This window comes from Macaca mulatta, chromosome 5 (genome assembly GCF_049350105.2).
Source record: "Macaca mulatta isolate MMU2019108-1 chromosome 5, T2T-MMU8v2.0, whole genome shotgun sequence".
Lineage (NCBI taxonomy): Eukaryota > Metazoa > Chordata > Mammalia > Primates > Cercopithecidae > Macaca > Macaca mulatta.
This window is the reverse complement of record NC_133410.1, coordinates 25,972,003-25,985,675: the sequence shown is the minus strand read 5'-3', so window position 1 is coordinate 25,985,675 and position 13,673 is coordinate 25,972,003. Positions and strand designations below refer to the sequence as shown.

Sequence of the window (13,673 nt, the reverse complement as noted above, 5' to 3'; positions counted from 1 at the left end):
GATGTACCATATGACCCAGCCATCCCATTACTGGGTATATACCCAAAGGATTATAAATTATGCTGCTATAAAAACACATGCACACGTATGTTTATTGCAGCACTATTCACAATAGCAAAGACTTGGAATCAACCCAAATGTCCATCAGTGACAGATTGGATTAAGAAAATGTGGCACATATACACCATGGAATACTATGCAGCCATCAAAAAGGATGAGTTTGTGTCCTTTGTAGGGACATGGATGCAGCTGGAAACCATCATTCTTAGCAAACTATCACAAGAACAGAAAACCAAACACCGCATGTTCTCACTCATAGGTGGGAACTGAACAATGAGATCACTTGGACTCAGGAAGGGGAACATCACACACCGGGGCCTATCATGGGGAGGGGGGGAGGGGGAGGGATTGCATTGGGAGTTATACCTGATGTAAATGACGAGTTGATGGGTGCAGCACACCAACATGGCACAAGTATACATATGTAACAAACCTGCACGTTATGCACATGTACCCTACAACTTAAAGTATAATAATAATAAATAAATAAATAAATAAAAAGAATAGAGTCCTCTTTATTTAGGATACATTAATAAACAAAACACACCAAGTTCCCCTGCTCTATAAAACTTACATTCTTGGGGGTGAGGCAGAGAGAGAAGGGAGATATATATATAATGAATAAGCCAATTATATAGTATCTTAGAAGGTGATACATGATAGGGGAAAAGGAAAGTGTGAAGCTGAGTAAGAAAGATCAAGAGTACCAGGAAAAAAAAAAAAAAAAGAGTAAAAGGGGAGGTTAGCAATGTTAAACAGGGTGGCCAGAGAGGTTTCACTGAGAGCATAGCCCTTGATAAAGACTTCAACAAAGGAGGTGATGGAATTAGCCACGAGGAAGTGTGCATTCCTGCATTTGTGGAATAGCAACAGGTCCAGAATGAATGGAGCACAGTGAGCAAGAGAGATGGATGGAATAGAAGAGGTAAGAGATGAGAGAGAGGTGGAAGTAGAAGGCAGAACATGTAGAGGCTTACAGGTCTTTGTAAAGATTTGGACTATTACTCTGAGCTACTACAGAGTAATGGGCAGATCTAATTTACATTTTAGAGTACTCTGGTAGGTGAACAAGAGACTACAGCAGAGCACAAATGCAGGGAGATGAATTAGGCTGCCACAATTATCCAGGCAAGAGATGATGGTGGCTGAATAAAGGTAGTACAAAGCTAAGTGGTCAAATATTTTTTTTCTTCATTCAAACATAGTCAAGTGGGTTCCAATCAATGTATTACATATTTTAATCCTTAAAAAAATACTAATAGCAATAGACTCTGTAATGGATCTCCACCTCCCTTCTTAGTATCTATGGATTGCTGAGTCATATCATGTCAATAAGGTAAGTTTGTTGCTGAGTTCCCCACCATTTTCACTTTTCTTCATGAAACTGGTTTTTGTTTATTCCTATTCCTATCCAAGCTCATGTTATTTTTAAATGGTGTAGGGAAGAGAAATGGAGAGGTTTTTTAAGTCTATATATTTTTCTTTTAAGTCCTTAATTGTTTCTTCTTTCTTCCCCTAACCCAAGTATATTTCAACAGAAAAACATGTAAGCAAGCTATCTACCATCTTTTACACTAAGAAAAACACTGAGCATTGGTGGGACAGTTTTATTTTCCCACTTTTAAATGTTACCATAATGACTCAAGTAAACTTTATTATTTCTTTACACTCTTAATTGGTAATCTGTCCCTTTAATTTTATTTAATTATTCAGAGAAAAATATATGCTTACAATATAATTGCTGACTTTCATGAAAGAACAGAAGCATTAGAAAGAAGGAATTTTATTTGAGTTACTGCAAAAAAATTTTGTAAGCTTAGTGGACTTGTAAAATTTTTTTTTTATTTTAGTAACTGCCTAGTATTAGGAACCAAGCTGAGATTTTTAGATCACAGACTTTTCTTGTACTAAACAATTACTGTCCATAATACAGCTTGAGAACTTCACAGTAGAAAAGGGAATAAAATACCAATTATCCAATTTTATCATGCAACTATTACGAGACGTCGTAAAGGATTTACTTAAGAAAAAGCTGAACGGTAATAGCCTCCTAAAAACATTAGGAACTATTCTCCACAACTAAAAAGAAAACTTTGTGTTTCCGTATATTTATTTGCTAAACCTTTTATAATAATGTCATGTAATAGCTGAAATAATGCTTTACAACTTTAGGCTCTCAGACATCCATTATCTTATTTATTCTGCCATAATTATATGAGAACAGCCTGATGCTTAGTAACTCTCAGAAAGACAAAAATCATCTTTCAAAAACAAGAAGGGAAAATTATTTACTAAAATTTAAATATCCTCACAAAAATGTTATTTTGATTTTTTTGGTAAAAACATACGCATAAGTGAGTTAACAACAACTAAGCAGGCTAGATGTGCAGAAGGGGAGGGAGCCAGATCATGAAGGCAGTCTTACCTTCTGATGTTTTCCATCGTTTCCACAAATCCTCAATTGTTATATGTTTATCTTCTCTGTGCAGATGGCTGTGTTTATTAGTAGCATCTTTATATTTCATATCTTCTCTGATGAACTATAGAAGAGAAAACACTAAGATAAATATAAATTCACTACCTTAGTCTTGATAACTGGAGAAAAAAATAAAATCTGATATCCAGTGGGTGGCTATTTTCAAACAGTAACTGGTAAATTTTTGGTATTGTAGTCATATTATTCTTACATGTTTGTAAAATGTATTTAATGAAATGTCTTTTGCTACTAATCATACCACCACCACCACCAGCAGCAGCAGTAAAAGTACTTAATTCAATGTTTATTATTTACCAGATATTATTCTAAGTTATATAACAAATAGATGTCTACAGTCACCCCCTCCATATCTGTGGGTTCAGTATTTGTGGGATTGAGAATATTAGGGGAGAAAACGGATGGCTGTGTCTGTATTGAACATGTACAGAATTTTAAAAATCATTATTCCCTAAACAATATAATACAACAACTATTTACATAGCATTTACACTGTATTAAGTACTATAAGTAATCTAGAGACAATTTAAAGTATATGGGAGGATGTCTGTAGGTTATATCCAAATACTGTAACATTTTATATAAGGGATTTAAGTATCCATGGATTTTGGTATCCACAGGTAAGAGGGAGTCCTGAAACTAATCCCCCACAGACACCAAGGGACCACTGTATATCTGTCTATACAGAGAAAGTCATTTAACTTTACAACAGTCCTATAAGGAAAGTATTATTTTTCTTCATTCTATAGATGAGAAACCAAGGCCCAAAGAGGCTAAGCAATTTGCCCAAGATTGAAAAAATAACGAATATCAGAGCTGAGAGTCCAAAGCAAGCCATTTGGTTATATTCAACAGCATAATATACTGCCTCAATATCACTGTATTCATTTTTACCAAATACTTGGTGACAGGGATGTTTGAAAACAGAACAATCTTCTCAATTACTGCATCATATTTCTATGTCTCCCACCTTTTTTAAGCTACTACTTTTAATTCAAAGACATTTGATTATGGTGTTTAGAGCTAAAGCATACTTTACAACACTGAAGTATACCTTCTGTTAGTCTTACTTTAAAATATATAGAGAGATAGGCTGAGGCAGGAGAATTGCTTGAGCCCAGGAATTTGAGGCTGCAGTGAGCTATGATTGCACCACTGCACTCCAACCTGGGCAACAAGGCAAGAACCTGTCTCTTAAAAAAAATACAGAAAGCATTAAAATTATCTTCGTTAACAACTAACCTGTTCTATATTACTTTTTAACCGTTTCCCATTGTCTAACAATAAAAAGCAAACTTCTTTTTATGATTTAACACCATTTACTAATCTTGTCTCTGAGAATCTTCTAGGCCTTATCTCTTGATACTTTCCTCATATGTACCCATTAATCTAATTATGTGAAACTAATAGTTTTTAAATTGTTTATGCTTTTCCTACCTCAATATTTCTGATTTTTCTTGTTTCATTATTTTACGTGGTATCTTTTTTGTTCTTCTATTGTTCCAAAACTGTAAGATCATGTAAAATATTTCAGGAGTCTACAATGCAGAAATTGAAAATTCCCCCACAGTTAAAAATGCCACAGGCATATTTTTCTGACTTTTACACTAGCAATGAACATCACCTTCAGACAAAAGACCAAATTCTGCCTGAGTAGAGTTGCTCTCTACTGAAACTGAAAAAGAAAATTTTAACAGCCGTATAATATTGAGCAAATCATTTAACTTTTCTGAGGCTCAGCAACCCTGGGAGCAAAATAAAGAAATAATGTTCTAGGATCAACAACACTGTTGAACATGTGGTCAGCAGAGTAGTGTCAGCATTATGGCAATCAGAAAACACTTTCACAGCATCTGGGTCAAGCATGTGATAAATATGTTCACCTTGTCCACCCTGTACATATACACTGGAAATTAAAAATCTGGTCCCTCATCATCAAAAGTTTGAAAAGTACTAATCTGAAAAATCTATGTAATCTGTTGTCTTCTTTAAATAGTGCCTTATTCCTTTATACTAAATGCTGCCTTAAGTTACATTTAAGGGGGCTGCCTGATTGCTCCAAGTCCTCCTGTCATCCAACTCTTCTTGACTGACACCTTCAAAATCCAGCAGCGACACTTGGAAAAATCACTACCAAAGAGATGCTCAGAAATTGTCTCTATCTTGGAAAAGGTCCAAGAGCTGGAAAGAAATTCTAGACTGAAAATCGTAATAATGGACTGAGCAGGGAGGAAATCTGTCTTGGAAATGGTCCAATCAGTTGTAACAAATGGCAACTGTTTCATTTATGTAATATATATTAAAGGCAATGTCCTAAAAAAGTATCCTCACTACACGAACACAAACAATCTAAATGTGGAGTTCTGTGATTTCAGGATCAATATATTTCAGAAAATAAGCAAATTTCCACATGACTAGATGTGGCATTCTAGCCACATAACTATTTTAGAAAAGCCGGAATGAGTTTATGGATATATGCCAAACTACTTAACAAAATAAAAGATTTTTTTAAAGCTTTTTATGCTTTTGAAGATACCCATAGCTCATCTGGTATAAAAGAACTATCTATTCCTAAGAAAGTTGGGTGAAAATTGAATAAACACAATGAATTGTATTTTCCCTGGAATTACCATCTAAAACTACTTCTGTTTTAAAATGAGAAGTATGACTCCAGGATATCACAATAACTCATAACAAACCACATGAAATAAAAGTATATCTGTATCTTACAGATCTTCAACATGCTGATCACAGAATGTGACTAGAAACCAGTATAATTAGAAATATTTTTGTTTGGAAAATGTTTAAATGAACCAAAAACACTAAAAATCATCAGGTTCTATGGAACCTTTTCCCAATATCCTAAAGAAGAAAAAAAATTTAATTCTGACTGCTCAGACTTTTCCAAAACTTTGTTAAAAATCCCTCCTCATTTTAGCAATGAAGTAGGGTAACTAGAGAAATTTTAAAAACAGTCACCAATAACTGAAAATGCATACACAAAAGACAAATATTCCTTCTTTGTATTCATTTGTCAAAAGGCAAATACTTCTTATTTGCAATTCATGAATTGAGAAATCTGAAAATAGGATCTGAAATTCAACGAAGTGAGTCTTCAAATAATGTATGGCAAATAATGTAGCGTTCCCTGGTAAATGCATCCAATTACATGCAAACCTACTATAGGGAATCCTAAATTGACAAGGTACATAAGGGAATGCTCAGCAAATAAATGACAAATGTTCTTTTTAAAAGATTCACTCAGACGATTCTTTTAAATAAACTCTTCTAGTACCACTGAAAGTAATGCTTTACATATCCAGTTTGGGGAAGTTAGTTTTCACATAAGAAACTGATTTCAGTTTCTCACACCTGTAACTTCAATGTTGTATTTGTGCTGTTATTTTTACGACAGCACTTTAATAAAATTTGATATATGTTATTATAGGCACATTCTGGGGCTCTATTCAGGCCATACCCTTTTCCCACACAAATACGCACCAGCATTAGTGTACATCCCTGTGTGTGTCTAGTCACCCCCTCTCAATCTACCATCCACAGCCACAGCTATCTGATCAAAGGATAGACAGACACCTCACCTAGAGGAAAACAACCCTGAGCCTATGCCAGGATGGCAGGATTCTCCTCACAGGAAATTATACTGAGATTATGAAAAACTGGACGACTTGGCCACAGCTCTGGACTTTTAGGGTGATAAACACACTGATGTTAAATGTACCATTTTATGAGTAGTCAAGATGGGCTAGGTGGTAAGGCAAACAGAGGAAGCCAATAAATATGCAGAAAGAGAAAATAATGAAAGAGAACAGAGGTGACCACAGGGAAAGACATAGCACAAAGAACTGCCTCCGTTCTTGGTGACTTTCTACTTTTAATTCCTCGGGAGGCCTGTTTTGCACAATTTTTATCCTGATTTCCATGATATAAGTCTGTTTCCCCTTCTATTTTTAAATACATAATTTTAAGACCTCAATACTCAGGAGAGGTGATTTATCATCATAGATAGGCATGCAGACTTGAGTCTGACATATACTCAAAACTTGACTCCACTACTTACTATAAAACATTTGCAAGCACTTAACTGCTCATTAGCCCCATTTTTCTCTTCTGTAGAATGAGGAAAATAAAATTGCCTACTATATAAGGTTACAAAGATTAAATTAAAATGCATACACAGTGTATGCAAGTGTTAGACAAAAATACTTTGAGTGGTTTTTATATGTTGGTGTTGAGTTACTGTCAAAGTTTAAAACATGAATAAATGAGCATCACTCTGATTATACTGGAAGGTTTAATACATGTTTTGGGGAATAACAGACATTTATGTAAGTTTGCCCAATACACCCATTTCAGATATCCTGAAACAAACTACATAACAGGGATGGAGCAGAAAACCACAGTTTCTTTACTGACAATGTAAGCAGACTTTCTCAAATGACACCTGTCATCAAAACAATACAATGTCCAAGGTCTGATATGTGAGTCAGTTAAAACAGATGGGTTCTTCATAAACAATTGCAAGGTCTTGAAAATACTACTAAACTAGCTTAGTATAATGTCTCAGCGGAAAAAATCCACAAGAAAAGTACCACTATTATTCCCCCCCCTCTCTTTTTTTTTTTTTTTTTTTTTTGAGACAGTCTCACTCTGTCGCCCAGGCTGGAGTGCAGTGGTGCAATCTTGGCTCACTGCAAGCTCCGCCTCCTGGGTTCAGGCCATTCTCTTGCCTCAGCCTCCCGAGTAGCTGGGATTACAAGTGCATGCCACCACACCCAGCTAATTTTTTGTATTTGTTTTTTTTTTAAGTAGAGACGGGATTTCACCGTGTTAGCCAGGATGGTCTCGATCTCCTGACCTTGTGATCTGCCTGCCTCAGCCTCCCAAAGTGCTGGGATTACAGGCATGAGCCACCATGCCCAGCCTATTGCCACTTTTAAAGATGAAAAAACTAAGGCTAAGAGAGAGTCAGCAATGTATTCTATTTCATAGAGCTATTCAAAAGGAGACCCAATTCTGGAAGTAATTTTAAAGAATTCTAAAGTCTAAGTTCTTCACCACCATGCTCACCTGGATGTTCTGTAAAAATGCACGGATTCCTAAACTCTTAGATGTGATAACATGTTAATAAAGCATGAACTGCCCATGTTTCTCTCTTCATCTTAAAATTGTTATATCAAACAGCACAGTGTTTGAGAGCACAGACTTGGTCTAGACTACACAGATATCCCAAATCTCCTTTTTGTTTTATGACTGTAGTAAGTTACTTGACTCTCTGTACTTCAGTATTCTCAGCTGCAAAATGGTCACCTTCAAAGGGTTATGAGGATTAAGTTCTTTATTTTACATGAAGTACAAAAAAAAAGTGTTTGGTACATTAGTCGATATTCAATGTCAACTATTTTAATTTTATTGTAAATCATTTATTTTTCAAAATAATGAGCTGAATTTTTACCTTGATTTGCATATTCTGTATGATTTCCTGGACATGAATGAAGACAGTGTGAGGTACTACAAACACCAGCTGATAATCACTGATCTAAGAATTAAATCTACAAAGAACAGCAATACCAAATCTTGATTGAGACTCACAACCCAAGACACTGTAATTTGTATACAGATAGAGGTTACTACTAAGACAGTCCTTGTTTTAATAACCTTGATCTTATCCTCTGATATGGTTTGGATGTGTCCCCACCCAAATCTCATTTTGAATTGTACTCCCGTAATTCCCACCTGTTGTGGGAGGGACCCGGTGGGAGATAATTGGAATCATGGAGCTGTTTCCCCCAAACTGTTCTCGTTGTAGTAAGTCTCACAAGATCTGATGGTCTTGGTCTTATCAGGGGTTTCTGCTTTTGCATCTTCCTCATTTTCTCTTGCCGCCGTCATGTAAGAAGTCCTTTCGCCTCCCACCATGATCCAGCCAAAATCTACCATTAGGCTTTGGCCTCTGATGCCAGAACTCTGCATACCTAAATACCCACTTGAGTGTTTCTTGCCATCCATTACTTAGACATGATCAATACTCACACAATCACGTAAGTTAACATTATATCCAATCACCATTACATCAATAATATATATAGCAAGTCATTGGAATTAATGTTAATATTCATGTTAATATTCACTTTAAGTAGGGGTAAGCATTTCAGATTTAACGAATGAAAAAAATCTCCTTCTGTGTTTTATTTGCTAAAATTTAATAAGTCAGAATGTGCATTTCCAGCAAAGATGAGGTTACAGGGACCGGATTTACCATACCCCCGGGCCCTCAAAAAACAACTAAAAAACAGACACAATATACAAATAACAGTTTTCAAGACACTGAACACAAGGCAACAAAGAACAGTGATTCCTGAGAGATCTGTGCCGTATGACTGACCTAAATGAGTTCCTGGAGAGAATTTCTAGGAAAAGGTGCAAGAAGAGGGAACCCAACAGTGCCAGGCAGTTTCCCTGAGTTGAAAAGACGGGACTTTGTGTGGGAAATGGCACATTCATACATCTGTGGGAGTACAAACCAGTGTAACCTTTGTGGGGGGCAAATTTTAGCAATATCAATTAAAATGTTAAATGCTCATTGCCTTTAACCAAGAATTTCTACTTTTCAGAATTTATTCTACAGTAATGCTCACATAACTGTATAAAAAGTTCAAGAGTTTTCATTGCAATATTATGAATAAAAATTTTATGACTATTCAAACTGCCCACCAGTAAGAAACATTTGACAAATTACGACACCATCAGGGCAAAATGTAAAAGCAGGTATATCCATAAATATACCTTAATAAAAAAGAAAAGCTTACAATATAGCTATCTGATATTTAATAAAATTACATCAGTTGAGTTTGATCACTCTGGAATTTTTTTCATGCTGATTAGAAGCTATGACAGCTGATCTGATACATTTTTTAAAAAAAGAACAACAAACCTATAAAAGCTTCTAATGTACATTTTCATACTCTCTCTTAACTTCTAGCCTAATGTTACTTGGATCCACCAAGGCACTGCTTGGTAACTCCGAAGAACACAGAATTGGATCAAGCATCCCAGAGTCATAGGGTAACACCAGAGGAGGCATTCTTTCAAAAGAACAGCTTGTCGTAGTCCATTTAGTGCTGCTATAACAGAATAACTGAGACTGGCTGATTATTTATAAAGAACATAAGTTTATTTTTCTCACAGTTCTGGAGGCTGGGAAGTCCAAATCAAGGCACCAGCATCATCTGGTGAGTGCCTTCTTACTACATCCTCATATAGCAGAAGGCTAAAGGGCATAAGAGAGCACCCACTCCCACAGGCCCTTTTTATTGCGGCACTAATCCCCCCATAGTCTAAGCACCTTTCATGAGTCCCCACCATCCAACACTGTTGCATTGTGGATTAAGCTTCCAACACATAAATTTTGGGGAACACATTCAAGCCATAATGCTTCTTCCAATCTGAATTCATGGTTTAAGAGAGAAATCAAAATTTATATCTAGAACAGGAGTGTGTAGATTGTACCATAGGTATGTAGCTTTTATAGATAAGAGAATACAGTAAGACAAAAATTATATATTTAAGAAGCTTTTAATTTCAACAGAATCAACTGAAAGCTGTTTCATGTCATAAAAACGTAAAGACTACAATTAGTCTGAATGCTTAAAACATGAAATAGCTGTCACTGGTTCTTTTTGATACTAGAGCTCTAATTAAGTTGTAAAGCACTAGCAGTGGAAATATATTGCAGATAAGATTATGTGTTATACGGAGGGTCGGGTAATTATTTCTAGTATCCATCGCTGAGAATACTGTGTGTTACGCTTACTTTCACTGTTTAGTGAGTACCTATAAGCACTTAAAAGAAAGCTATATTGTATTTATAAAATGCAATGTAGAAATATTCTTCATCAAAACATCTTAAGTATTCAATTTGATTAATATTTTTATAAAGCAAAAATTTTAAAAATCATATGTATACGTTTACATATGATTTTATGAACATAAAGAATGCTACAGGGGAAAAATCACAAGCAGTAACACCGATAATGAACAGGGGATGGGATGGGCCGTCAGGAAGATAAGAGGAGGAGCCAAGGAGGAAATACAATATTTACACATTAAACTGTGAGCACCTGCTTAAGTTAACACACACATACACAAATTCAACAATAAAGACCCTGAAGCAAGACGGAGGCATTTCAGAGTGAGACACAGGAAGCAGACCTAAAACTGTATCAGAACTGTCCTAAAGCACAGATTAGAGGTTACTACCACTTTCTTTGGAAAGAGAAGCTGGATACCAATTTCATAACCACTATAGGGCCTTTATTTCATTATACATAAATATAATAAACCACACATAGTTTTCACTGAAAAACAAACTTTATATTAGTACTTATCGTTTTAATGATGAGTTATATAGTTCATTTAGTCACCAATAAAATAATTTTACTACTTAACTATGTTAAAATACATACAGGACTGAGACAGAATAAAGGTCAATAATTTAGACCGTAAAACAGATTATGCCAAAGTAAATTCTGGAGTTGCTACTTTTAGAAATATTTTGAATGAACACAGACACCGATAATCATGAGAAAGCTTTGTGGCACTCAGCATTCAGAGAATAACTCTGACTATAAATATAGATAATATTAATAAAACTCAAAATATAATGTATGAAAATTAATTTGTCAAGACTTACTGTGTAATAGGATTGATAAGGAAAAATAAGAGACTATCTAAATAAAAAGAAAAGCAATTCTATCCTAAATCCGTAAAAAGTGAGATTGGAAGATTAAGATTGAAGAAAAAATAATCTTCTACAAAGAAACAAAATGACTACATTGTATGTACTGTGTCAGTTCACTAGGGTGTGCCTTACCTATCATCACCACTGAATATTCATTTTTCTGTAGTTCTCCTCATTTTTACTTCTCAAGGAAGCTAACAAGTATCTTCTATCAACCAAAGACTTGGTTTCTGAGAAGTCACTAGCCCTTTGTTACCCAATAATCCCAAGACTAGTAATGTTCACTGCAATATTAATTACAATTTTCTTTAAAAAAAAAAACTATAGAATTAGTAATACGTAATGTATCCCACAACGTCAGAAAATGAAGGCATTTCCAGAATACTAAAGACTGCCTCTTTTAGCACTAAAACATTCTAATTTTAAGCAATTTTAGTGGAAAACATTCTAAAATAAACTGCCTTATTAAATGAAGTTTTCGGGAGGGGTTAAAAAAAATTTTATAGAGACAACGTCTCACTATGTGCCTAGGCTGGTCTCGAACTCTTGGGTTCAAGCAATCCTCCCAACTCAGTCTCCCAAAAAATACCAGGATTTCAGGCATAAGCCACTGTGCCTGGCCAAATACAAGGCCATCATTTTGAACACTACTTCTTTTTACAATCATGTCACAGTCTCCCAGTTCCTCCCCTCTGTGGAGATGTATGTTTGAATTGAGGAAGCCTAGCCAATAAGACTATCCCTGTTCCTGTGGCCACAGGGAGGGGCTGGAGGTAGGCATGTGACCATGTCAAAACAATTAGAACCAATATGAATCCCACTTAGCACTTTCATTGGAACACCTGGAAAAAATAAGCTCTCTCTGCTGTGGCCACAGAAAACTAGCAGGATTTGACCTAGAGCTGTTGAGAGATACACAGGGAGAACGAGCCTGAGAATATGGCCAGTAAAGAAAACAAAGCTGAGAGAAAGTGGCAGAATTTTGATGACAGGTGTTCGAGCACAAGAATCCAATCATACCTGAACAATTCTAGATTGTTCAGCTATGTGACCCAACACATTTCCTTTTTGCTTTTGTAAACTAGAATGGAATTTTTTTCACCTACAACATCCCTATTATGGAATGTTTACAGCATATAAAAATTTTCCTGATTATAAAGAAAGATCCCTGTATATATATTTTTGCCAACTTCTGATTTCCTTTGGATAGGTTCTTAGAAAGAGACAGACATACAATTATAAGGCTTTTGATACACAGAGTCAAGTTGCCTTCTGGAACAACTTTTATTTATTTATTTTCATGTGTGCAAAGTATAGTTGTTATAAACAAAACAACAGAAACAGAATGAAGAGGCTGTGGCGTCTGTGGGGCAGTGCCAAAGCAGAGCCCCACATACTCAGACCTGGGGAGGAAGGGCTTTATGCTCCAACAGGTCTAGGACTGGCAAGCAGGGAGACGGGGTCTTATGTGTTGGCTCTCATAGCAAAGAATGGAGATCTGGTGAGGCTGATGGAGGGCTGGAGAAAGCCTGATCAAGATGCGGCTGTGGCCTCAGCCCCCTCCGCCAAGTCCCACACCTCTGACTGCAGATAATCAGAGAGCCCTGACCCGGCCAATTTCACCCCCTCCCCACACCGGTATTATGAGTACCTACGTCAAGACATTTTCACAAGCTTTATCATATATATATATATATATATATATATATATATATATATATATGTACCATTTGAAAAATAAAATGTAATACGTTTTGATATGAATTTATTATAATTTTAAGATTATAAATTCTCAAACTTATATTAACTATTTGTATTTCGCATGTAAACAGTTTATTCCATACTTATTTTACATATGGGAATCTGTCAGTGTCCTCTCTAATAAAACAGAGCAAGAGAGACAGAGATGAAAGAAGAACAGCATCCCTCCAATCTCCTAAGTTCTGATGTTATCATAGGAGAATACAACACTTGGAGCTACTGCAGCCATGTCCAACCATGAGTAGAAAGCCAATGAAAGAAAAGCTAACACAGAGACCTACACATCACTGAGCCTGTGTACGAACCTTAAAACCATTTAGCCCCTGACTTATGATAATGCATTTTTAAATATTAAACTCCTATTGTTCAAGCCACTTGAATTCAGGTATTCTATTACTTGCAGCCAAAATCATCCTAAAATATAATCAAATAAAACTAGCTTGCTAGTCCCCATCTCTTAGGTCTAGTATACAGGATCTGGAATCATTTAATGACCAGTAATAAGCAAAGATGGTTTTTGACACAGGGAAACAATGCAATAGACAGAGAATTATAAGAAACCACGAAACCAAACTGGTAAACTGATATGATAAACCAGAT

General features: G+C 35.7%; 1 protein-coding gene across 1 annotated transcript in view; it reads right to left on the bottom strand.

The window, feature by feature from the left end:
* The window catches only part of STIM2 (stromal interaction molecule 2), a 166,565-nt gene that overhangs the window by 70,512 nt on the left and 82,380 nt on the right, over positions 1-13,673 (bottom strand). Inside the window, 1 exon segment of the mRNA NM_001435938.1 lies at positions 2,486-2,600. Coding sequence (NP_001422867.1) covers positions 2,486-2,600 — 115 coding nt within the window.